This window comes from Geotrypetes seraphini, chromosome 7 (assembly GCF_902459505.1).
Source record: "Geotrypetes seraphini chromosome 7, aGeoSer1.1, whole genome shotgun sequence".
NCBI classification, from domain to species: domain Eukaryota; kingdom Metazoa; phylum Chordata; class Amphibia; order Gymnophiona; family Dermophiidae; genus Geotrypetes; species Geotrypetes seraphini.
In genome coordinates, this window is record NC_047090.1 from 118,196,256 (window position 1) to 118,223,929 (window position 27,674).

Below are 27,674 nucleotides of genomic sequence, written 5' to 3' on the forward strand. Positions count from 1 at the left end.
CATTACATTTTTGTGAATAGTCTAGTTTTCAGATGCTTTTGGAATAGTTGGAAGGAGCCCAGATTCCGAAGTGGGGCAGTAAGGTTATTCCAAAGCTCAGTGATTCTGAAGAAGAGAGATTTCCCTAATTTTCCCGCATAGAGGATACCTTTTAGCAAAGAGAAGGATAGTTTAAATTTTTGGAAGGATCTGGTGGTATCAGGACTCAAGGAATTCCAAGAGAGTGGTATTAGGGGAGGAAGGATGCCGTGTAGGATCTTAAAAGCTAGGCAGGTGCATTTAAAATGAACCCTGGAAATTACTGGAAGCCAGTGAAGCTTGGACAGAAGTGGGGAAACATGATCAAATTTGCTTTTTGCGAAGATCAGTTTGGCTTACATGTTCTGAATTTGCTGAAGTTTTTGAATACTCTTTCCGAGCTAAAGCCATGCCATAAGACCAAAATGTTCTGGATTTTCCATGGGTATTGGTAATTTGAGACTTTTGTCTCTCTGCAGATGCAACAGATCTGCATACCAAGGCTATCGCAGCCAATTTGCAGTTACTAGAATTACCAATCCCAGGTGGAAAGCTATTCTGTGGAGAACTTGGCCTATCATAGGCCATGGGGGAAACATGTTCAGCAGCTTTTTCTCCAGTCACAGCTGAAGAAGCAATTTACCTTCTTATTCACTGCCGAAGCCATCAGATTGATTACCCCCAATGCTTCACAATGTACTGAAAGGTTGTTCGAGACCCTAGGCCCAAAGTTTGCTGGCTGAGATTGCCGGGGCTCCTGTCGGGCCGCGGCTGGGGAGTGACGGCGGAGCGAAATCTGAGAGAAGTTATGGAAGCTAAAGAGGCAAGACAACAGTTATTGAAGGGAAGATTAAAGTGGATATAAACATTCCTGTTCTTCCTCCCAACCCATCAGGCCAGTGTCCGATCTGCCGCTGGAATCTGAAACATAAATATAATTACACAGATGTCCTTCTTCTAAGTCAGTTTATCCGTTCAGATGGAGGAATGCTGCCCTGACGTGTCACACAGCTCTGCACTGAGGAACACTGGAAGATAGCGATTTGTGTCAAGATGGCACACAGAGCAGGTCTCCTGCCAAACCACAGACCCATTCTTCCTGAGGGGAAGAGCCCGAAGAAACAGAAGTTCCAGCTTAATAGGTACCTCACAAAGTGGGCTGTGGGTAGTGTAAAACCCATCCTGAAAAAGGGGTTGAAGTGGTGTAAAGTGCACATGCCAGTTGGAGACCCAATTCTGAAGGATAACATTCACTATGGAAATAAACCTGTCTATTTAAAACACTGAAGTTAGCAAATGCTACCTCCAGGGACACGACAACATCCATCCTCTATCCTGTGTGTTCTGTCTCAAATGCTTTATGTAGTAGGCATTCTTTACTATCAGTACCAAGCCCTGGAGCCTGCTGCATTGCCCTTCCTCCTCCATTGATTCCAGCTCCTGTATTTTGGCTGCATGTGAAGGAATTTCACCCAAAGAGTAAGCAGAGGAAGGATTCTACTCTCAGCCTCACATAAGGACACATGTTTATATGCATGAATCTGAGGATCTCTGTTCATTGAGATATGACTACATTAAAAGAGGTAGAAAATGGGGCTGATCTGATCCTGTAAATTCTAAAATGCTGTGTTTAAGCACCATATGATCTTCTTTTGCGATGTTGTCCTTTTCATCTTTTTGCTTTTACACAGAGACCGTTGTTTCACAATCATCTTTGACTCACACAGGCTTATTTTTGTTTGTTTGCGGTTTTACTTGATATTTTGCCAACCTGGGACCCCTGATGAAGGCATGTTAACCAAAACAATATTAACTACATTTATTGATGTAATAAATTATCCTGCATCCTTGTAAAAAAAAAAAAAAGACTGGCATCTGTTGTCAGGATCACCTACAATGCTATCTGGAGGGGCATGCCTCTCAACAAACACTCTGGCTGAAGCCACCAACACAAGCTCTGTCATGCTTCCTCCGTCCAGTCCAGCTGCATCTGAAGGGAATCTGTCTATGGGGACCAACGTGACAATAGTGTGTCTTATAGTGGGCATATATGAACCTTCGTTCAGGAAACCACTTCTATGGCTGCTGCTATAGACCCCAATTCTTGTAGATAGTGCCACACCATCAGCGCTGGCATTGTCAGATCTGAAATTTGTCTCCAGATCTTCTGTTTGTGTGGCTCAGGAATGAAAACATGGTCTTCTGCCGTTCTGAACCAAATTCCCAAATACTCTAGGGATTGGGACAGTACTATGTGACTTTTCTGGAAGTTGACTATCCAACAGAGGCTCTGCAGCAGTTGGACCACTTCACCACTGTATTTTCTCCTTACAACTTAGACAGAGCTCTGATTAACTAATCGTCTAAGTACAGATGCACCTGTATTCCCATCTTGTGGAGATGTGCTGCTCCACAATCACCTTAGTGAATGTGTACGTTGCCGTACCAAAGGGGAGCGAAGAGAACTGGAAATATCTCACCAACACATGGAACCTCACATACTTTCTGTGTTCCAGGAAAATGAGAATATGTAGACAGGCCTCCGTTAAATCCAGGGAGGCTATGAATTCCACTGGAGCCACCACCACAATGACTGACTGGTTTCCATGCAGAACCTTGGCACTTTTAGTGTTGCTAATCTAGGAATGTCTCCAATTGTCTTTCTTTGGCACAATGAAGTATAGAGTATCTGCCTAAACCCGATTCTTCAGGAAGCACTAGCTCTATAAGCCTTATTACCGTCATCTGGAATTTGACTGCTTTCTCTGGCCTCCCAGCTGAAGAGTTTACAAATAGATCCGGGAGCAGGTGACAAAATTTGAGCTTGTAACCTTCTCAAATAAAGTCCAGTACCCAATGGTCCAAGCAAATCAGCTCCCAAGACTCTCTATAAGCAGACAACTTCCCACATATCTACGGAGACAGGGCAACTGACCTGGTGTCATTGGGATTTCTTGGAGGCTGCTGTGGTGTGAGAAGCAGGGGAGTGAAGTCGCTTAGCACTACCACAGCTCTGTTTAGATCCTTGATATGATCTTTGGATAGAGGCTCTTCCTGAATATTGACAAAATTGCCAAGAGCCTTGGAAAATTAGCTCAACGAGACACTCTAGGGGCTCGGGGTCTGCTGTCAAACAAAGCTTTAGGGTGAAGATACAATTTTTATTTGTATACCGCCAATACTTTCATGAAGTTCACAGCGGTTTGCATAAGTAATTATGGTGATACAAATTAAAAACTAGTATTACAATATTTAGGAATTATTAGTAACAAATTCATGAAATAGATAGGTCTTTAGGTCTTTTTGAAACATTTAAAATTTGATTGCTGGTTAATATTAGTTGGTAATGCTTTCTACAGTTTTGCTGCTTGATATGCCCATGTGGAGCTAAAAGTTCTATCGTATCTAATGTTCTTAATAACTAGATACCGAAAAGCATCATTGTTTCTTAGGTTCAAAGATGGATTATTAGAAAATTTTACGAGATATGACATATAATCAGGCATTTCTCCAAACCATATTTTATTTAGATCTCCCTTCTACAGGTAGCCAGTGTAATTCACGTAAATAAGGTGTAATCTATCACTTTTATAATCTGAAGATTAATTTAATAGTTGTATTCTGTAGTTGTATTCTGTAGTGTTTGGAGGTTTTTTAAATTATAAATTTAGGGTAATCTAAAAAAAGTGACATTGTAATAGTTTAGTTAAGACAAAACTAAAGATTGCACTAATAAGTGGAATTGATAATTATCCAAGTACTTTCTAATCCTTTTAATCTAATCCGTAAAATCATCTAGTCCCTTGCTAAATAGCATTTGTCCTTAAAAGGGAGTCTGCTCAGAGTTGCTTTAGAAGTCAAAATCTCCTGCCCATTGCTGATCCAGAACATACTACGGGTGGCAATAGCCTAAGCAGAAACTTTGTTCATGACCCTGATATCATCATAAAGAGCATAGAAACATAGAAGATGACACAGAAAAGGGCTACAGCCCATCAAGTCTGCCCACTCTGCTTACCCACCCCCTGTCTATGCCCTAATGACCCAATTTCCTTATCTTGACCCTCGTAGGGATCCCACATGGGTATCCCATTTATTCTTAAAGTCTGGCACGCTGTCTGCCTCGATCACCTGCACTGGAAGCTTGTTCCAATGATCAACCACTCTCTCTGTGAAGAAATACTTTCTGGTGTCGCCATGAAATTTTCCGCCCCTGAGTTTGAGCGGGTGCCCTCTTGTGGCCGAGGGTCCCTTGAGAAAAAAAATATAATCTTCCACTTCGACACGTCCCGTGAGGTACTTAAATGTTTCGATTATGTCTCCCCTCTCCCTACGTTCCTCGAGAGTGTAGAGCTGCAATTTGTTCAGTCTCTCTTCGTACGAGAGACCCTTGAGCCCCGAGATCATCCTGGTGGCCGTCCGCTGAACCGATTCAATTCTGCGCACATCTTTACTGTAATGTGGCCTCCAGAATTGCACATAGTACTCCAGATGAGGTCTCACCATGGCCCTGTACAACGGCATTATGACTTCAGGCTTTCGGCTGACGAAACTTCTATTGATACAACCCAATATCTGCCTTGCCTTAGATGAAGCCTTCTCCACTTGATTGGCAGTTTTCATGTCTGCACTGATGATTACTCCTAAATCTTGTTCTGCTGAAGTCCTAGTTAAAGTTTCTCCGTTCAAGAAGTACGTTCTGCATGGATTTCCGCTTCCGAGGTGCATGACCTTACATTTCCTAGCATTGAAGCCTAGCTGCCAGGTTGAGGACCAACTTTCCAATGTAAGCAGGTCCTGCGCCATATAATTCTGTAAACTGCATTCACTTACTATATTACATAGTTTGGCGTCATCAGCAAATAGTGTTATTTTACCTTGAAGCCCTTGAGTCAGATCCCCTATGAATATGTTGAAAAGGAGTGGACCCAGGACCGAGCCCTGCGGCACTCCACTGGTCACCTCTGATGTTTTAGAGAGGGTACCATTAACCACCACCCTCTGAAGTCTGCCGCTCAGCCAATCATTGACCCATGCAGTTAGTGTCTCTCCTAACCCTATCGATTCCATCTTGCTTAGCAGCTTGCGGTGTGGGACACTGTCAAAAGCTTTACTGAAGTCCAGGTACACGACGTCCAAAGACTCTCCCAAGTCCAACTTTCTTGTTACCCAGTCAAAGAAGCTGATGAGATTGGATTGGCAGGACCTACCCTTGGTGAATCCATGCTGACTGGGATCCCGAAGATTCCCTTCATTCAAGATTGTGTCCAATTTGCATTTAATTAGTGTTTCCATGAGTTTGCACACTATTGATGCGAGACTCACCGGTCTATAATTCGCAGCCTCTGCCCTGCAACCCTTTTTATGCAGAGGAACGACATTAGCTAATTTCCAGTCCAGGGGAACTTTCCCCTTACTTAGGGAGAGATTGAATAGCTCAGCCAACGGTTTCGCCAAGATATTGCTCAATTCTCTGAGCACTCTTGGGTGCAAATTGTCTGATCCCATGGCTTTGTTCACCTTGAGTCTTGCCAGTTCACTGTAAACTTCACCTGGTGTGAACTCAAAATTCTGAAATGGGTCTTCTGTGCTTTGTGTTGCCTTCAACTGCGGACCGTGTCCCGGTGCCTCACAGGTGAAGACTGAGCAGAAGTATTCATTCAGTAGTTCGGCTTTATCGGAATCTGCTTCCACGTAACTTCCGTCCAATCTTCTAAGGCGTACTATCCCGCCTGTGTTCCTTTTTCTGTCACTAATATACCTGAAGAAGGATTTGTCCCCCTTTTTAATGTTTTTTGCCAGAATTTCTTCCACTCGAAGTTTTGCCTCCCTAACTGCCATTTTGACCGCTGTAGATCTGGTCCTATATTCTACCTTTGCCTCTCTTTTCTCCGTGCGCTTGTAGGAGAGAAACGCTTTTTTCTTCTCCTTAATGAGGTGCGAGATCTCCGCGGTGAACCATTGGGGTTTATTGTTTCTTTGTCGTTTATTTACTGATTTTATGAAGCGGCTAGTTGCTTCATGTATGGTTGATTTCAGTGTTAACCACTTAGCTTCTACATCATTGGTCTCCGCTTGGTCCTGCAGCGTCCGATGGACGAAATCTCCCATGCGTGCAAAGTCTGTGCCCCGGAAATTGAGTACCTTTGTTTTCGTGTTTGATCTAGGGAAACCTTTCCTAAGGTTGAACCATACTATGTTGTGGTCACTGGAGGCTAGCGTATCTCCTACTGAGACCTCTGAGACGCTTTCCCCGTTGGTGAGAACCAGGTCGAGGATCGCCTGGGCCCTAGTGGGCTCCGTTACCATTTGTTTGAGACGTGCTCCCTTTATGGAGGGTAAGAGCCTCCTACTATCGCTGGTTGTCGCTGAAAATGAGTTCCAGTCTGCATCAGGCATATTGAAGTCCCCTAGCAGTACAGCTTCTCCTCGTAGAGTGATATTCTCTATGTCTTCAATTAATTCTGCGACCATGTCTTCCAGTTGTCTTGGGGGTCTGTATACCACACCTAGATACAGGCATTTTTCTCTGCCTCTTGCCAGGTTTACCCAGAGGGACTCCCCGGTGTACTTGACATCTGTGATTTTGATGTCCTCTTTAATGTATAGAGCTACCCCCCCCTCCCTGTCCTGACGAAGTAGATTGTAGCCCGGTATAGCCATATCCCACCCATGTGAGTCCGTGAACCAAGTTTCAGATATTGCCACCACATCTAGGTCGGCATTCCTTATTTCAGCCTCCAATTCTAGAATTTTGTTACCTAAACTGTGTGCATTGACATACATGGCCCTCCATATCTTGTGTTTGCTAAGTCCCTGTGAGGCGTATTCTACCCGAGTCTCCTACATAGTCCACCCCCGCTATTACAAAATGGGGGTATACACTGTCATCCGCCGTGGGAGTCCAATGCATTCTGGTATGGCAAGTGCAAGCCACGAATGAGGCCGCTGCTGCCGCCTTAATGCCAAGGACATCTACCCAGCGATCCTGTGCATCTTTTAGAATACCACTTTCACTAGGAAGGGAAGTATTCTTGGTAATTTGTGCTACCAAGGAATCCACTTTAGGTTGAACAAATAGCTGCTGAAATTCAGAAGTTATGGGATACAGCTTTGTTATCATCCTAGCAATATGTAAGGAGCCCTCCAGTATCTCCCATTGCTCTGTGACTAGCAAAGTGATATCAGGATACGAAGGGGAAAATGCACACTGAGACTTAGAACTGCTCATAACAGTGCACTGCATGGAAGTCTGCAGGATTTCTAGACTTAATTCCTGCAAGGAGTCTGCAATAATCTCCATCAATGCTGCAGGCTTAAACATCTTACAGTGAACTTCCTTATTTCAAACCATAAAGCAAACTCTCACAGCAACAGATTCAGTCCATATACCATAGCCAAAATTTCATTTATACCGGCTAAAAGGTTAAGCGAGGACCTAAGGGATATCAGACAGCCCTCCAAACAGCATAGTTTGGATGGGTAAATTCCTCATTTGTCCCAAGGTACCTCCACCACCATTTTATATATATATTTTTCTTATACTTAGCTTCTTATGTATATATTATTCTTATTTTTAATCTTATAGCTTGTTTTTCTTAAGCATATTAAATGTACTTAGCTTTTTTTTGCTAGCATTCAGCTGCAAACTATTTCCCCGAACGCCAACGCGTTTCGAGATCTTTGTCAAGGCAACAAGGGGAACTTAATGTTAACAAAGAACAGCATACCGTCTACGTCTAGGCTTTTGGATACGGGTAGACGGTATGCTGTTCTTTGTTAACATTAAGTTCCCCTTGTCGCCTTGACAAAGATCTCGAAACGCGTTGGCGTTCTGGGAAATAGTTTGCAGCTGAATGCTAGCAAAAAAAAGCTAAGTACATTTAATATGCTTAAGAAAAACAAGCTATAAGATTAAAAATAAGAATAATATATACATAAGAAGCTAAGCATAAGAAAAAGATATATATAAAATGGTGGTGGAGGTACCTTGGGACAAATGAGGAATTTACCCATCCAAACTATGCTGTTTGGAGGGCTGTCTGATATCCCTTAGGTCCTCGCTTAACCTTTTAGCCGGTATAAATGAAATTTTGGCTATGGTATATGGACTGAATCTGTTGCTGTGAGAGTTTGCAGGCTTAAACAGGCAATGTACAGTCAGATCCTCCCCTTAAGGGCTGTTTCCACCCCTTGATTAATGGCTTCTGCCTAAGACCACAAATTTCCTAACAGAGAAGTTTCACTCTGGGGCAGTAAAGGTATGGATTCTGACCCCCAATCTCCTCAGTCCTTCTTTGACAGATCCTCTGGTTCCCGACTGGAAACTTTGTCTGGGGGGAGTGCACTCTGGGTGGACAGATTCCCTTGCACAGCCACAGGCGTGTCCTCAGAGGGCGCAGAAGGACCAACAATTCATGTAAGCTCTCCACATGAGACCTACAAAATCAGGAGTAAATCCCTGAGTAGAAAGCCCTGCGAACCCCTTCAGGGACTCACCTTGTTGTCTCTTGGGCACTAGTACATCCGCACATCTGAGTTTCACTAAGTCACTCTCCAATGGCTCTGGCATGGATTTTTTCCCTGACCATTGAGTTCCTTGCGCTTCCCCAGCCCTAGAGGTACTAGTGCACCACAGCACATGGACACTCCCTCAGCCGACCATGTAGTGCAATTCTGGCATGATACATGGATAGAAAGGTCTGAGGAGTCCATAATAAATGATTTTAAGTAAAACTGAGGTGTTTTGAAGCAGATAGAGGCTTTCTAAATAAAATTGGGAAATCCATAATGGCAACTGCATTAGTGTTTTGGCACCAAAAGATGGCCCGGGAAAACTACAGCAAGTTACAAAAAAATTCAGGGAAGGGAATTTTGAACGTGAGGGACCCTATTTCTAGCCCCAGAAACCTTTAAAACTGACTTTCAGAGACCCTCCCTCCCTAGACTGTAATGGCATTACTTACTATGCTGGTACTATAGCCTGCTTCAGCTCTTACTGCAGCTGAATGGTGGTTAGGACCTTTGCCTCAAACAAATAAATCCTCAGTCCAGGACCCTTCAATCTTTGAGCTGCCAGTTGTACCAACGACGGACTGAGACCTCAGATCTCCACGAACCTGCACACTGCAGTGGGGGTTGAGGAAAAAATGTAGCCACCACTCCCGTCAAAGCCCTCCAGAACCACTGTGGGGCCAGTCTGCGCTCAAGTACCTAATAAATCAAGAGCAAGCCTTGCTCCCAGGGGAATGATTCCAGAGCTCCTTAAATGTTAGTGCAGGCTGGCTAGACAGGTTCCTTTATGGTTGCCCTGCCAGCAGCAGACAGCACAACAGAGGGTCTGTGTCCTCTCCCAGGAAGAGCTGCTCCACATCCACTGGGGACTTCTTGAGCACTGTAAGCCTCAAAATTAAATAAAAACCCCCAACTAATAAAAACTTGCTCAGAGCGGATCAGAAAAACACCTTACAGCTTTTGAAGAGAGGCAGTACAGCCCACTGAGGAAGGAGGCGGAGATGAACAAAAAGTACTGATTCCTTCTGCAAAGCTCACGATTCAGGGGATTCAACCGATTTGTCAGGACTCATGCTTTGTATAAGAGAACTTTTATTTAAAAACAAAAACTTATCATCATAAGAACAGCCTTATTTGGTCAGACCAATGGTCCATCTTGCCCAGTGTATCGCAAACAGTGAGCCTCCTGAGATTTCAGGTGTGCCGCAACACACTGGCAAAGAGGACAGTCATCAACGCTTGTTGAATGCCTACAGGACGTGCCTCTTGTGGCGCAGGTGACTCTCCTCCTGGCCGGCGTCTCTCCTCCTCTCCCCGCACCTCCTGGATCCCTCCAACGAAACAAGTCGCGGCCAGATGGGACTCCGTGCATGCATGAACGTCATTGCGATGATATCACGCATGTGCATGATGTCATCGCATCGACGTCTGCGCACTTCAGGGTGCCTTCCGGCTAGGGCACTGGATTTAGTGTGCTGCCAGCCCGAAAGTTTGAGAGACACTGATCTAACCTATCCACATGGTGGCCAATCCAGGTCACTAGTACCTGGCAACATACCATGCTACCGATCCAGGTTAAGCAGTGGCTTCCCTCATGTCTGTGGAGATCTAGTTGAATAGTTTAACTGTCACGATACTTGTCATTAATGTTATTCCACAGTATTTATGTATTAGGAGGAGAAGGCGGCAGTAATTACGCATTAGAGTAATTTAAATGAAATGTCAACATTCTCAGCACAGTCTACATACTATCCTAGGTTCTACAGCTCTATCCTGTTCTACCTTCATAGCTATGAAAACTACAAGAGTTCATTACTTATACTTGTAAAACAATACTAAATCTTTGGATTAGGAACTACAACCTTGGTAAAGGAATTCTTTTTCAGAATACGACAATTGAGAACAATCAGACCAACTCTGACTCAGGACAACTTTAGACTGGTAGCTCAGGCTATCCTACTACCACACACCTTGATTATGGAAACTACTACGGCGTTACAGAGAGAGAACTCAAGTGACTGCAACTACTCCAAAACACAGCTGCCAGACTAATTTTTCATTCAAGCTGGTTTGAAAAGGTCAGTCCACTACTGAAAAAATTACACTAGTTACCGGTAAAAAAGAGAATCTCAACATGTACGCTGGAAAGAGATATTTGAATCCATCTTGAGTTTCAAGGACCATACATTTGAAACAATCTTTCAACATACTTGCAAGCCCTTCTCATACTATCACTTCAGAAAAATGTTAGATATATATCCATTCTCCTTGTAACTCCTATACTACATCCCGGACACTCATCCCTGTTTATCCTCTTTGCTAACATCTCGTTGAGTCATTAATGTAAGAAATTCTTGTTGTGAGCCGCATTGATTCCTCAAAGAAAAATTGCAAGATACAAGAAACAGCATTGTATTGTTCTTGGACAGAAAATACAGGGTAGGGTTAAATAGCCATTTTTCTCAATGGAGGAGGATAAATAGTAGAGTGCTGCGAGGATCTATACTGGGATTGGTGATATTTAACATATTTATAAATGATATGGAAAACTGGAATGAGTAAGGTGATTAAATTTGCAGATGATACTAAATTATTCAAAGTCGTTAAAACTTATGTCATCTGTGAAAAATTGCTGGCAGACCTTAGGAAATTGGAAGACTGGGCATCCAAATAGCAGACAATGTGGACAAATGTGAAGTGATGCATATTGGGAAGAAGGAGAAATTAGGTCCTGCTAATTTATTTTAGTCCCTCCAGACCGGTACAGAAACGGATGGGTTTACCCTCCTCTGCCTGAACAATCAACTTGAAGGACTGGGATTGTTCTTCCTTGAGAAGAGATTGCGAGGGGATCTGATCGAGACTTTCAAAATACTGAAAGGATTCGACAAAATGGAGCACGGAAAGCAGCAAGTGGTGGACACCTAGAATGCTCTCCCAGAGGAAGTAATTGCAGAATCCACCGTTCTAGGATTTAAGGGTAAACTAGATCCTTAAGAGTGGCGTAGAGTGATACGGGTAAGGATAAATTAGATGCACATCTCCCTTGAGAAGCATACAGTGATATGGGAACTAAAACTATGCCAGGATACACCTGGTGGGGCCTCCGCACAGAAGAAGATCACAGAAAGAAGAAGAAAGGCAAGCATATTGAGGCTGGTTGAGTAGTCAGGAAAGCAAAGATACAAATGGAAGAAAAAATAACTCCTGACTGAGAATGCGATTCTGAAGTATGTGTAGTGCTCTGCGGATCGATGACAGCTCTAGGAGGTTTACGTGAAAGGCTTTATCTTGGATAGTCCAAGCGTCTCGAGTACGAAGGCCATCTAGGTGAGCGCACCATCCAGACATGGACGCATCTGTTGTCACTATCTTCTGATGCGGGGAAACATGAAATAGCAGGCCCCTGGAGAGGTTTGTTGGGGTAAGCCACCCCTGTAGTGATTGATGGAGAAGTGAGGTGACTCTGAGGTCATGGGAGAGCGGATCTGTGGCCTAAGACTTTTGCGAAGCAAGAGTCCATTGGGGATCCCTGAGATGAAGATGGGCAAATGGGGTGACATATACCCAACAGACGCATCATTTGGCATGCTGTGATGGTTTGGTGAGAAGACACCTGGATGCAAAGGCAAATTAGAGTGTAGAGTCTCTGCTGAGGGAATAAGGCTCCTATGAATTCCAGAGACAGTGTTGATTGGAGGTGAGATTTTTGGTAGTTGACTGCAAATCCTAAAAGCTCCAGGAGATAGATGGTTGAGTTCATTGCTACCTGAGCAGCTTGAGGAGAGGATGCCTTTATCAACCAGTCGTCCAGATAAGGGAATACATGAAAGCAGTTAAGAACAGAACAGCTACCTCAACTAAACACTTTGGTGAATACTCTAGGTGCTGGATGCTAGGCCAAAGGGTAGCACCCTGTATTATAGATGAGGCCTATCTGAAAGTGAAGGTATTTTCTGTGGGCTGAAAGAATGGGGATATGTGTATATGCTTCCTTTAGCTCCAGAGAGCAAGGCCAGTCGTTCTTCTCTAAGAGGGGATAGAGAGTGCCTAGGGGTAGCATGCAAAACTTATCTTTGACTAAATACTTGAGGGCTCGGAGGTCAAGAATCAGGCGCAGTCCTCTGGTCTTCTTTAATATGAGGAAACATTTTGAGTTGAACCCCCGGTCCCTCTGCTGAGGAAGTACTGGTTCAATGGCATTCAGCTGCAGGAGGGCCAAGAGTTCTTGTTGAAGAAGAGAGGTCTGTTGCAAGTTGAAAGACTACTCTCTCTTGGAGGTTTGTTTGGAGGCAGTTCATGAAGATGAAGAGCATAGTCCTCCTTTATCACTTGTAAAACCCAGCTGTGATGAGAGTCCAAAGATGGTGGTAATGGGTTAGGTGACCTCTGATGGGATGAGGGAGAAGTTTAATGGAAGAATGGTGGCTAGGCTCTGGATAAGGGAGTCAAAAAGACTGAGTGGATTGGCTGAGGTTGAAACTGGGGCTTCTCTGACTGCTGCTGTCTAGGGCGCTTTTGTGGAGAAGCTCTAGATTTAGAAATAAGCTGGGCATAGCACTGTTTTGTTAAGATGTTGCCTGGTATCTAGGGTTATAGTAATGCCTAGGAGTCTTTGAAGATTTTGTAGTACAAAGAGTAGTCATGCTCTGCTCATGTCTGGCCATTTTTTGTGTAGTCTTTTTGATCTGGTCTCCAAACAACTTATCACCTAGACAAGGAATATTTGCTAGACAATTGGACATTAGGGTCTAGACTTGTAACCAGGCTTGCCATCAAATGGCAATGGATAATGCTGAAGCTCTAGAAGTGACATCAAATGCATTAAACACTGATTTGGCCATGAACTTTCTAGTCTCAAGCAGATTGTGGGTAATATCTTGGAATTGCTCAAGTTGGCCTCTAGGATTGAATTGTTCATCATTGGATAATTGATGAACTAACTTTTTAAAGTAAAAAGTCACGTAAAAATTGTAACTAAGGATATGACTGGTTAACATGGTATTCTGATACAGTCTATGACCAAACATCCAGAGTACAGCCTTTTCTCCCTGGAGCAGCACTGGCATACATCCTGGTACTGGATGATTTCTTTAGGGCAGACTCAACTATAAGGGAGTGATACTGTAAGCTGAGGCTTGTCAAACCATGGGCATGCTTGGACTCTGTACAGGGAGTCTAATTTTCTTGATGCCACAGGAATAATGAAAGGTGCTTCCCAGATTTAAAAAATAGTATCCCTCATTAGATGGTGAAATGGAAATTTCAAGCTATATTTAGGGATTTGTTCAAAGTCCAAAGGCATCCAACAACTCAGTTCTTGGTTCAGAGTCAGATTCCATTTTAACTGGAAAGGCTTGCCCCATCTGATGAATGAATCTCATAAATGATAGGCTCTCTGGTGGAGACTTCCTTTTAGGTGGTGGTGAAGGATCTGAAGAAATACCATAGGATTCTGGGACAGAGAGCTCTGAATCAGAATAGGTTGGATCTGAAAGATCTGAGTCAAAGTCAGTCTTTTTGGGAGATGAGATGTGTATGGAGAAGCAGTCCTTAGATTTAGAATACCGTCGATGAGCAGACCTGTGACTGCGGTGCCTGGAGGAACTTCTATCTGTGTTGGTGCCAAATCAGATGTAGAGTGAAAATAAGTTCTGTGGCATTGAGGCAATGAGATTGAGTGGTATTATACCTTTGAGATGAAAAAGGTTTGGTACTGGAGTCCCTCATGGAGCAATGCTCAGGCTGGGTCAGTACCAATGGAGCCGAGGGAGGAACAGGGGCTGGATGTGCTTGTAGCATAAATGCCAACTCCCTCTGAAGTAGCTCTTTAATTTGCTCCTATAAAGATGTACCACAGATGTTGTCGGTACAGTCAGTGCAACCAGTGCTGCAGTGCACTGAAGCATTGGTAACCTCAATGAAAAGACATGCCTCTGAGGAGACATTAACTGCAGGGAAGGAGATTTTGTTTTCTTGTGTCAACGTTTGGCATACATCGACTTACTCGGTGCCTGAGAAGATGTTGATATATATGTAGAGGGTGAAATATGAGAATGTTTCTTAGCATTTTTAGGAGAAGCTGATGGTACCGTTGGAGCCGACAACTAAGCAGGGTGTCGATTTCGACATTGATACCTCCAGAAAATGATTTTTGGGTTTCGACGGTGAAGACATGGTCGATATTAAAGACAACTCGAAAAGCTTTTCTTGCTGAAGAAGCCTAGCCTTCAAAAAACGCTTCTGGAGTGTAGAACAGCAAACACAAGAGTCCACCTGATGCTCAGGACTGAAGGCACTAGCTGTGCAGGTCAGTGATGGAGATGGCCCTGTTGCATCAAGTACAGTTCTTGAATCCACTGGAAGGCTTGGACATCGATGCAAAAATAGCCACAGCGATATCAAAGGTCTCAATCGTATCGGATGTCAAGTGATCGAATTGGAAAAAGGCTCGATGCCATCAGCCTAGAAAAAGGCTGAGAAGGGTCTGAAGGCTGCAAAAGTTCAAAAAGGAAAAAAATTTGGACAGAAATACTGGTAGAAGAGAATTGATGAAAACAATTTAAACAATGGGAAGGCAGGTAAAAATAGAGCAAAAGACAAAAGCAATTGGAGAAACTCCAATACACTCTTCTTAGCTCCATGGATAACTAAGAACTGATGGTCTTGTGAGCAGATGTCGGGCAAGAAGGCACTTGCACGTGCGAGATATGGACAGTCTCGAGACTTCTGAAGAAGTTAAAGTGACAGTACAGTTTTGCACTGTACGTACCGGGACTCCGTGGATGATGTCATCCATCTGTGAGAATATGCTGCCTGCTTGTCCTGGGATAATCAAAATTATAGGTAAATACTTTTAAAACCAACAGGAAGAAATATTTTTTAATTCAGACAATAGCTAAGCTCTGGAACACATTGCCATAGGACGTGGTAACTGCAGTTAACGAAACTGGTTTTAAAAAAGGTTTGGAAAAGTTCATGGAGGAAAAGTCCATAGTCTGTTATTGAGATTGACTATTTGCTCTGGGATTTTGACAGGTATTGTGACCTAGATTGGCCACTGTGTAAACAGGATACTAGGCTAGATTCCAGACTTCTTTCCTTTCAACTAGTTGCCCCCTATTCCTAGAATAATACCAAAGTTTGTCCACCAAGCCCCTTACCTTGTTTAAAAGCTCACTGAAAACCCACTTGTTTCAAATAACCTTCAATCCATAACCCTACTCCCCACTGCCCACCATCCCAGCCAGCAGATTAACAGTTCCCCTTAACTGCATCCGTGACATTGTATTTGTCTGTCTTGTCTGTTTAGATTGTAAGCTCTTTCAAGCAGGGACTGTCTTCTTTGTGACTCTGAAAAGCGCTCTGTACATCTGGTGGTGCTATAGAAATAATTAATAGTAGTAGTAGTAGTAGTAGAAATAGCAAATGAACCATTGGTCTGGCCCAGTATGGCTACTCTTAACTTTCCAGAGCTGAGTCTAGACTAGCAGTTGTTGCACATACATGGATGTAAAACTGACAGCTATAGGTTTCTGACTTTATACATACATTGGAGACCATGGTAGGTTTACACTGCCGCCGGGTAAAGGGATCCATCTGCTGGTGCTTCATGCTTTGACTTTCAGCCTACAGGAGAGAAAAAAGTCTGATTTGTAAAAACTAAAATTTTCATTCTGAAAAATTTTTCTTTTCACATCTAGTCCATGTAATAACATCAACCACCCAACTACATCTCATTGGTCACTTACTGCTACTATAAATTTCATAGATGGCAAAAAAAAAAATCCATTATTATAATAGTAAGAGGTAAAAAAAAAAATAAAAACATAACACTTCAACAGTAGATGAGATTGTGAGAAGGGACAATCACTTACAACAAGAGCCTTTTCAGATTCCACTATGTTCCACTCTCGATTTCTCTGGTTTATGTAACTGCAGAAATAGGAAAAAATAAGAAGTTATAATCTGTGCTTGGTAGTTTTCTTGGTATATACCTGCTTTTCAACAGTAGGAATGACATTTTAAAAACCTTTTTGTTTCAAGACGCTTTTGATGTGTAATATGGCATATCTTGGACCCTTTACATTTTGCTACGATTAACAAACTCATTAATCCCCTTCCCTCCCTATTGTATTTTCCCTTTTATGTAAATTCCAACAGAAAATGAAATTGTAACTTTTCCCTCCTTTCCTCTTCATTCATGTTTGTCTTTATTTCGATTGCTAAAATGTTAACTGATCCATGTAGTTTGTTTTGTGATTGATTTGTCCAATTGTATGTGAGACCACTATCTAGTGGCTTTTAAATTGTACATCGCTTAGAAAATTTGTATAAGCGATTCATCAAACGTTAATAAAACTTGAAACATTTAATACTCAGAAACAGCAAGCTGTAAGGAACATAGACTTGGTAGGTTTGGTAGTATGAGAACTAAAGGGAAAGTGAACCAACACCCCTACATGTAGCTACAACCAATGCTTTGAAAGGCATCACATAGACATAGTAAAAACTAGTCAAAATGCAGAACTCTTTTTACCTCATGCTTCACCAATGATTGGAAGATTAGGTTCTTACTTTTGGCAATCTTCTTTCTATTAATCTACGAAGGAGTCATTACAACAGGTCTTTCACTCCAACCCGCGAACTGGGTGTTGCAGAAATCCAACACACTTTTCTCTCCTCTGCTCCTCCCACTTGGAAGAGGAATACAGAGCCCCCTGCAGTACCGTCTAAAAGGATTGGAACATAGACACTAAAGGGAGTAAGGGGAATTCCCCGCTATACAACTTCATTCTGTTTTGCTCTGCAATATAAAGAAACAATTAACAAACAGGCAATAGAAAACATAGGCAACAACAGGGCAACAACACAGAAACCAACCTGCTGTGTGCAACAAGCACAAATTGGAAGCATGCCTTTGGCAAAGATATGTACCCACATATTCCACAGGTTCCTGTCTGCTGGCTGGAAGATACTGAGGCCTGAAAGGAGAACATCTGAGGCAGAGATATGCAAGCGATACAATAGACAAGAGTAGACTGAGGTCAAGCAATACAATAGACAAGAGCAGACTGAGGGCAAGCTGTAATGACTCCGTGGATTAACAGAAAGAAGATTACCAAAGGTAAGAACCTAATCTTCCATTATGTTACATCCACTCTGGAGTCATTACAACTGGTGACGTACTAAACCAATGGCAATGTCTACAGACACCGAGGCTCCCAAATGTGGCATTGGACTGTGCCGCCACATCCACTCTGTAAAATCTGGTAAAGATGTGAAGAGACGACCAAGTGGTTGCTCTACAAATTTCAGCTGGATAGTCAACCCGAGACTCCACACATGAAGCAGCGACACCTCTAGTTGAGTGAGCTTTGAAAGAAACCAGCGGCTGCTTGCTACAGCTGAAGCAGGTTGAGATGGCCATGCGGACCCATTGGGCAATAGAGGTCGCAGAAGCTGGTCTGCCCCATATGAACTGGCTAGTCAGGACAAACAGATGATCCAATATTGGTCGCCGTACCTCAAAAAGGACATGGCGGTACTTGAGGGAGTCCAGAGAAGAGCAACTAAACTGATAAGAGGTATGGAAAACCTCTCATATACTGACAGACTGAAAAAGCTGGGGCTGTTCTCCCTGGAAAAGCGGAGACTTAGAGGAGACATGATAGAAACCTTCAAGATCCTGAAGGGTATAGAAAAAGTAGACAGGGACAGATTTTTCAGATTACGGGGAACCACAAGTACAAGGGGGCACTCGGAAAAATTAAAAGGAGACAGGTTTAAAACAAATGCCAGAAAGTTCTTTTTCACCCAGAGGGTGGTGGACACATGGAACGCGCTCCCGGAGGCTGTGATAGGCCGGAGCACGTTACAAGGCTTCAAAGAAGGTTTGGATAGGTTCCTAGAGGATAAAGGAATTGAAGGGTACAGATAAGAGTAGCGGTAGGTTATAGGGATAGTCTGGGACCATTGCTCAGGCAATGGGCCTGATGGGCCGCCGCGGGAGCGGACCGCTGGGCGAGATGGACCTCTGGTCTGCCTCAGCGGAGGCAACTTCTTATGTTCTTATGTTCTTATCCTAGTAGTGCTGCCCAATTCAAATCGATTCACTTTCTAAAAAAAATAAAAAAATAAAAAATTGGACTCAACGATTCAGTGAGTCCTGAGTGGGTCTCTGAAAGCAAAGCAGTGGTGGCTGACAGGAAGATGTAGCACTCGGAACAGGACATTTGAAAAAAACCCACCTGATTGAGCAGGAAAAAATGAATCAAATCAAAAAATCAATTCAATGGACCATATTGAATCGAAAAATTTTTCCCTGAATTGGACAGCACTAGATTTGAGAGACAGAAGTTACTGGTCCCCTCCAAATAATAAAGCAAAACTCTGTGCATATGTAGTTTCTTCAAAAGCTTATCTTTCTTTTTTAAAACCATGGAATGAAAAGCAGGCAAACTTCCTGGCTCACATGAAAAGAGAGGGCCTGCATCTCTAAAATATGCCAAGCTGAGACAATTGCCACAAGGAAAACTGTCTTGACCATAAGACCCGGAAGAAACACCTCCCTGAACAGCTCAAAAGGAGGTTCAGTCAGACCTTTCAGCACAATATTGAGATTCCATGTAGGAAAGAGCTGATGCAGCGGAGGGCTGAGGAATCTGGTCACATCAGGATGAGCTGTAAATGAGGAAGAGCCTTTATGCGCTCTGAAGTGGGAAAGGCTTGCCACCTGTACCTTAAGGGAAATTACCACCAGGCCCTTTTCTAGACTGGCTTGCAAGAAGGCTAGGACCACCAGTAGGAACCCACAATGGCTCCTACTGGCCTCCAGCACAAAACTACTGGAAAGCTTTCCAAGCCTTGGCATAAGCCGCCATAATAGATGGCTTTTTGGACTTCAAAAGAGTGACAACAATCATGTCAGAGTAGCCTCTGAGTCAAGCCTTGTGCTCAAGAGCCAAAGATCAAAGTGCTTGGGGTCTCCATGGGAACTGGCCCCTGACTGAGAAGGCAGCGATGACAAGGGAGTTGGAGTTTGTCTCACTGAAAATGAATTAGGTCTGCATAACATGGGTGACTAGGCCAGTCCAGGGCCACTAGGACCACTAGTCACAGATAAGTCACAATCCTGCAAACAACCCAACCCACCAAGGGCCAGGGCGGAAAGACAAAGGCGCTCCTGAGTCAGCCAGGGCTGAACGCATCGAGACCTAAGCTTCCTGGTTCTTTACTTCGACTGAAAAAAATGCTTGACTTTGGAGTTCTTGACCGAAGCCATCAAGATCATTGATGGCCTGCCCCAGCGACTTACAATGAGGCAGAATGCTCTCTGTAAGAGCGACCACTCTCCAGGATCCAGGATTTGGGGACTGAGAAAGTCTGCCTGAACACATGTGCCGCTGACAGAACTAGTAGGTGAATGTCCACCCACTGGAACAGCATCCAAGCCTCCTGACTTATGGGGGCACTTCTGGTGACTCCCTGTCAATTCATGTATGCTACTGCTATGGCATTGTTCTTATGTTCTTAAGAATAGCTCTAAAATTTTAATATTCTGTGTATACATCAAAACAATTACTTATCTCAGGGAATTCTTAGTCTTTTCTGTCCCTTAAGCTTCTTAATTTATTGAAATGTATCTTATTCTACTGTTTGCAAGGACCGCTGCTTCATTTCACTAATCGACGCAGCCTGCGTTTCGCAGGGATATATCTACTTCTGCTGCATCAGGGAATTTCATAGCAACAATATTTTCTTACCTTGAATTGGCTGTGTAAATTCTTCATGCCAATTCTGCTTGACAACAATAAATAAAATAAGTAAGCTTTACAGCTCCATGGTTCAATACCAGTGGGGTTTACTCTAAAATATAGTGGAAGATTTTTAAAATGTTGACATATTTTAAGTGTTCATGTTTTTTTCTTTTATTGGTATAATTATTTGATGGTATTCATGCTGTTTTATGATTTATATTTCACTAGTTGACTCTGATATTGATTTTATTCATGTTCATTTGATAGCTTCATATGATTTATGCTGTATTTATTAATTTAATTATTTGATGGTATTCAATCTGTAGCATTTTTAATTATTGTAAACCGCATAGAACTTTACGGTCCCGCAGTATATAAACTTTTTATTATTATTCATGCTGTTTATGATTTATATTTTACTAGTTGACTGATATTGATTTTTTTTTTTTTATTAAAATATTTTTTATTCTTTTTAAATTCTTACATCAAGTGAAATACATGTATTACATTCAATTATGAAAAAACACTTGAAATTATTAATAAATGTTCTTACAATGTAAATTAAAGAAACCCTTTATCAGAATTTTATATCATATTAATATTACAATAGTTTTCCCTCCCTTCCCCCTCTATATGTTTTATACATGTGTTATGATATCTGATCAATAGAATAATTTGTCAATGGTCTCCATATTTTATAAAAAATTTTTATATAACCTTGTTGTAATGCCATTGCTTTTTCCATTTTATATATATGACAAATTGAATTCCACCAAAAAGTGTAATTTAGTTTAGTGTAATCTTTCCAGTTCTGAGTAATTTGCTGTATGGCGACCCCTGTTAAAATTAATAAAAGTTTATTATTGTTAGCTGAAATCGGACTCTGTGTTCTCATTGCTGTTCCAAATAATATTGTATCATATGATAGTCCAACATGATTTTCTAATAAATTATTAATTTGGGGCCAAATTAATTTCCAAAAGGAAATAATGCAGGGACAAAAGAATAGTAAATGGTCCAATGTCCCCACTTCTATCTTACAATGCCAGCATCTATTAGATCTATTACTATCTAATTTTTGTAATCTCGTAGGGGTCCATAAAACTCTATGTAATAAAAATAACCATGTTTGACTCATAGATGCTGATCTTGTAGTATGTATTCTCCAGGACCAAAATTTTTGCCATTGAGATGGAGAAATTATCTGTCCTATCTCAATACTCCAAATGTCCCTAAGTCCTGATCTCTTTTTTTTGTTTAAAAATTCATTTATATTCTTATACCATTTTGCGGCTTGGTGTCCTAGAAAATCCGCTTGAAAACAAAGGATTGGTAAACTATATTGAGTGTTAAGATTCTTCCATTCAGGGAACCCTTCCTGAATGGCCTGCTTCAATTGCATCCATTTAAAATATTGTGTTTTATCTAATCCAAATTTTTGTTGCAATTGTGAAAAACTAAGCAGTGATCCATTTACTATTACATCTTTTAAAGTACGTATACCTGCTTTTATCCATTGTTTCCATACTATTTTAAATCCACCAATTTTGATCCTGGAGTTTACCCAAATAGATTGATTTAAAGATTTAGCCAATGGATCTGTTGATAAATTGTTTATGAATCTTAATGTTTTCCATGTATCTATTAGAATTCTATGATCTTTATATCTCCTAGGCATTGTTATACTAATAAAATGTTCTGGATGTAAAGGGAACATGAGGCGCCATTCTAAATATAACCAGTCGGGTATATTTTCCATAAGATCTGGGAGGATCCAATACATTCCCTGTCTTAAAATATAGGCTTGATGGTACCTATAGAAATTTGGAAAATTTACCCCTCCCTCCTTGATTGTTTTTTGTAATGATGCTAAAGCGATTCTTGGTCTTTTCCCAAACCAAACAAATTTTGTTAATATATTGTTTAACTTTTTATAAAATGACCCCTGAAAAAGTATTGGATTCTTATAAAAAATACAATTGATGACACAGTAAAAGAGAATGAAAAACTTTTATTAAAGAAAATAACAGAAATGTGCGAGCAATGGAATCCTTTACATCTTTCTTGGTGGGGAAGAATCCAAACAATTAAAATGATGATTTTACCTGTGGTTTGTTATCAAATGAGTATGATTCCAATACTTTTTCAGGGGTCATTTTATACAAAGTTAAACAATATATTAACTCTGATATTGATTTTATTCATGTTCATTTGATGTCTTTTAGTTGTTTTAAGTATGTATTTTTGATATTCACATTGAAGCTGTACTGATTTATGTTATTATGGTTTGTATTTATGCAATGTGTACACATTTTTTAGACCGACTCCCATGTCCCTGAGGAAAGCTTCCAATTGGAGGCTGAAACATGGACCGTGTTGAGTCAAAGACAAATTTATATCCATGTATTTATTTTGACTTGAGTTTATATGTATAAAATTTGTTGGTTCCTAGGTTAATCTGTTCAATCCCGCTCCCTACTTGTTTTTTTCCTTCTGTTTGACTCTACGTGGGGTTATTTTTCCTAGGTTTTTTTTGTGTGGATTTCCCCAAGCCATCTCGATAATGGCCTATGGACTTCTCTTTTCAGAAATTATCCAAGCCTTTTTTAAACCCCATTAAGCTAACCAATTTCACCACATTCTCTGGCAACAATTTCCATTGTGTGAAGAAATATTTTCTCTGGTTTGTTTTAAATCTACTACTTAGTAGCTTTATCATATGCCCCCTAGTCCTAGTATTTTTGGAAAGAGTAAACAAGCGATTTACATCTACCCTTTTCCACTCCACTCAGTATATTTAGACTTCTATCATATCACCCCTGAGCCATCTCTTTTCCAAGCTGAAGAGCTTTAGCAGCTTTAGATGTGCTGGAAAAGCACAGTTACTTACCGTAACAGGTGTTATCCAGGGACAGCAGGCATATATTCTCACATGTGGGTGACGTCATCTACGGAGCCCCAGCGCGGACAGCTTTTCAAGCAAACTTGCTAGAAGTTTCAAGTTTGCACACTGCACCACGCATGTGCATGCCTTCTCGCCCACTAGAGGGCGCATCCCACCTCGTGGTCCTCAGTTCCATAACTAGCAAAGAAGCCATCCCCGGGGAGGCGGGCGGGTTGTGAGAATATATGCCTGCTGTCCCTGGATAACACCTGTTACGGTAAGTAACTGTGCTTTATCCCAGGACAAGCAGGCATGATATTCTCACATGTGGGTGACCTCCAAGCCAACCAAAAAAGGGCAGGTGGGAGGATGGCAATTCAGGAAAACAGGTTACGCAACACCGACTGGCCAAACCGGCCGTCGCTCCTGGACAAAGTGTCCAAACAGTAATGAGAGGTGAACGTATGAACCGAAGACCAAGTGGCAGCTTTACATATGTCCTCCATAGGAGTGGATCGGAGGAAAGCAACCGAAGCTGCCATCGCTCGGACTTTATGCCCCGTGACTCGACCCGGGGGCGGAAGACCAGCCTGAGCATAGCAAAAGGAAATACAAGCAGCCAACCAGTTAGACAGAGTGCGCTTGGAAACAGGATGCCCTAATCGATTGGGATCGAAGGACAAAAACAATTGAGGGACCTTCCTATGAGACCCGGTGCGTTGAAGGTAATATGCCAACGCCCTCTTACAGTCAAGCGTGTGAAGCGCCGTCTCGCCAGGATGGGAGTGGGGCTTAGGAAAGAACACAGGAAGGACAATAGACTGATTGAGGTGGAAATCAGAAACAACTTTAGGCACAAACTTAGGATGGGTGCGGAGAACCACCTTGTCATGATGGAAGACAGTGAAAGGAGGGTCCGCAACCAAAGCTTGCAACTCCCCAATCCGCCTAGCGGAAGTGAGGGCAATCAGAAAAATCACCTTCCAAGTCAGAAATTTCAAGAGAGACTTGTTGAGTGGCTCAAAAGGGGGTTTCATCAGTTGAGCTAAAACCACATTCAAATCCCACACGACTGAAGGAGGCTTAAGAGGGGGACAAACCCTGAGTAACCCTTTCATGAAGCGTGTCACCAAAGGATGGCTCGACAAAGGACGCCCATCCAGATGTTGATGGAAAGCAGAAATAGCACTAAGATGCACACGCACCGAGGTGGTTTTCAAACCAGAGTGCGACAAGTGAAATAAATAGTCCAAAACCGAAGACACCGGAACCGAAACCGGATCCAGGTGAAAAGACGAACACCAGGTGGAAAACCTGGTCCATTTCTGCGAATAACAAAGCCTAGTCGAAATCTTGCGGGAGGCTTCCAATACCTCCCTCACAGATTGCGACAGATCAGGCGAAGTTAAGGAGCAAGAAACCAAGCTGTCAGGTGTAATGACCGCAGATTGGGATGCAACATGGATCCTTGACTCTGAGACAGCAGAGAAGGAAACACAGGCAGAAGAAGAGGCTCCCTGTTGCTGAGCTGAAGCAGCAGGGAGAACCAGTGCTGACGCGGCCACCGAGGTGCAATGAGAATCATCGTGGCAGCGGACGATTTGAGATGTACTAACGTTCGCATGATCAGAGGAAAGGGAGGAAACGCATACAGGAACCTCCCTTCCCAATCGAGGAGGAAGGCATCGGCCTCCAGACGGTCCCGGGAGTACATCCGAGAACAATACAGGGGCAGTTTGCGGGTCTCCGGAGAGGCAAACAGATCCACCTGCGGGGTTCCCCAGCGAGCGAAAACCTCGCGCAGAACTCCTGAGTGTAAGGTCCACTCGTGCGGCTGCAGAAGCCGACTGAGTTTGTCTGCCAGAGAGTTCTGTTCTCCCTGGATGTAGACCGCCCGAAGGAAGATGTTCCACCCTGCTTGTTCACATAGTACATCGCCACTTGGTTGTCCGTGCGAACGAGGACTACCTGATTCTGCAATATGTGGACGAATGCTCGAACCGCCAGAAAGATGGCCCGAAGTTCTAGCACGTTGATGTGACACCGACGGTCCTCGGCCGACCACAGGCCTTGCGTTCGAAGACCGTCGAGGTGGGCTCCCCACGCGTACTCCGAGGAGTCCGTGGTCAGAACCTTGCGAAAAGGAGGGGTGAGAAACAGCAAACCCTTGGACAGATTTGAAGAGTCTGTCCACCAACGCAGCGATTTCCGCAAAAGCGGAGTCACCGCAATGAGACAAGACACCGGATCGTACTCCTGACGCCACTGGGAAGCTAAGGTCCACTGAGGAATCCTCAGGTGCAGCCTGGCGAACGGAGTGACGTGGACCGTCGACGCCATATGGCCGAGCAGCATCATCATGCGCTGGGCCGACACCACCGACAGTTGAGAGACCTGACGGCCCATCCGCACCAAGGCTTCCAACCGCTGGGGCGGGAGATAGGAGCGCAGGCGCACCGTGTCCAGCACTGCGCCTATAAATTGAAGAGACTGAGCCGGGTACAACTGTGATTTTGGAAAGTTTATCTCGAACCCGAGGCTCTGCAGGAAGGCAATAGACTGTCGGGTCGCTGAGATAACCCCCTCCCTGGTCGGGGCTTTGATGAGCCAATCGTCCAGGTAAGGGAACACATGAAGCCCACGAGACCTCAGGGCTGCCGCGACCACCACCATGCACTTCGTGAAGACTCGGGGAGACGAGGCCAGGCCGAAGGGCAGGACCCTGTACTGGAGGTGCAGATCTCCCACCTGGAATCGTAAAAATCTCCGAAAGGCGGGATGCACCGGAACATGGGTGTACGCTTCCTTCAAGTCGAGGGAGCACATCCAGTCCCCTTCCTCCAAGAGAGGGTATAAAACCGGGAGAGACAGCATTCGAAACTTCTCCCGGACCAGGAATTTGTTGAGCTTCCTGAGGTCCAGTATGGGCCGCAGGTCCCCGGTCTTTTTTGGGACCAAAAAGTAACGGGAGTAAAACCCCGTACCCCGCTGGTCCTTTGGGACCGGTTCGACCGCCCGAAGCCCCAACAGAGCCCTGGCCTCGGCCAGAAGGATCGGTAGTTGCGCTCGGTTGCAAGAGGCCCCCCTTGGGGGATGATCCGGCGGCGAGGACACAAAGTTGAGCGAGTAGCCCTCGGAGACGGTCCGGAGCACCCAAGCGTCTGATGTTATCTCGGTCCATGCCATGTGGAAGAAACGAAGACGCCCCCCGATGGGAAGGGGTTCCTGTGATTTCGCGGAGGGGAACCCGCCCCGTCCGCTCAGCCCGTCAAAAGGAAGGCGCGGGTTTAGAAGGACCCTGCGCCGGGGCTTGGGTTTGTCCCCCTCTGCCTCGCTGGGACGGACGTCTCGGAGGCGGCCTTGAAAAAGCCGGAGTCGACTTCTGAGGGTATCGGCGCGGCGGAGGACGGAAAGGTTTCTGCTGCGGGGGCCTAGGTTTGGGGCGGACCAGGGATGCTAACGAGCGCTCCTGCTCCGACAACCGCTTGGTCGCCGCATCTAAGGACTCATCAAATAACTCGGACCCCACACAAGGCAAGTCTGCAAGACGTTCTTGCAGGTTTGGGTCCATATCGAGGGTGCGAAGCCAGGCCAGACGGCGCATGGCCACTGCGAAGGCCGACACCCTCGAAACCAGCTCAAATGCGTCGTACACCGCATGAAAGAGGTACAACCGCAATTGAGACAGGTTGGACATAAACTTATCAAATCCTGCCCTTTGGGAGTCCGGTAAGGAGTCTCGATATTGAGGAAGGTCCTTCACCATGCCACGCAAATAGGAGGAAAAGGTGAAGGCGTAATTTAGAACCCTGGTGGCCATCAGGGAATTGGAATAGAGGCGACGTCCAAACTTGTCCAGGGTCCGCCCCTCCCTGCCGGGTGGAACCGCCGCAGAAACCCGTGAGGGCTGTGATTTCTTAAGGGCAGACTCCACCAGAAGAGACTGGTGGGAGAGCTGCGCCTTTTCAAACCCTTTAGGGGGCACCGTCCTATACTTCGCTTCCATTTTAGAAGGCACCGACGTGACTGTAAGAGGGTTCGACAAATTCTTCAACCAGGTCTGCAGGAGGACTCTGTTGAGGGGAAGCCTAGGCACCTCCCTAGGAGGAGTGGGAAGGTCTTGCTCCTCCAAAAATTCTTTAGAATATTGGGAACCGACCATAAGGTCCAACCCCAGGGCTCGGGCCATGTCCTGGACAAAAGTAGAAAATGAGGACGGCCTGGCTGGAGGAGACGGGGTTCTCGACCTCCCCACCGAGGAGAGGGGAGAGGCCTCATGGGAATAATGAGGATCCCTGACCGACCCCGAGCCCCAGGATTCTCTTTCCAAGGCCCTCGAGGGGGAAGGAGAAGTTCTCCGCCTCGAAGAACCCTTGGGTGAGGACCCCGGGGTCCGGGGGACACTCTCCCGTTTCCTCGGCGAGGCGGCACGGGAAGACTTCCCATGAGGTGATCGAAGGAGCCTCGGGTTGTCGAGGCGCAACTCCGATACCTGCAGC

General features: G+C 44.0%; 1 protein-coding gene across 1 annotated transcript in view; it reads right to left on the reverse strand.

Moving 5' to 3' along the window:
• The window catches only part of RTF1 (RTF1 homolog, Paf1/RNA polymerase II complex component), a 194,326-nt gene that overhangs the window by 13,206 nt on the left and 153,446 nt on the right, over positions 1–27,674 (reverse strand). The window contains exons 14-15 of the mRNA XM_033951754.1: positions 16,410–16,467; positions 16,084–16,161 (exon numbers count right to left, since the gene is read on the reverse strand). Of these exons, the coding sequence (XP_033807645.1) occupies positions 16,084–16,161; positions 16,410–16,467 (136 nt within the window). The remainder of the gene's footprint in view (positions 1–16,083; positions 16,162–16,409; positions 16,468–27,674) is intronic.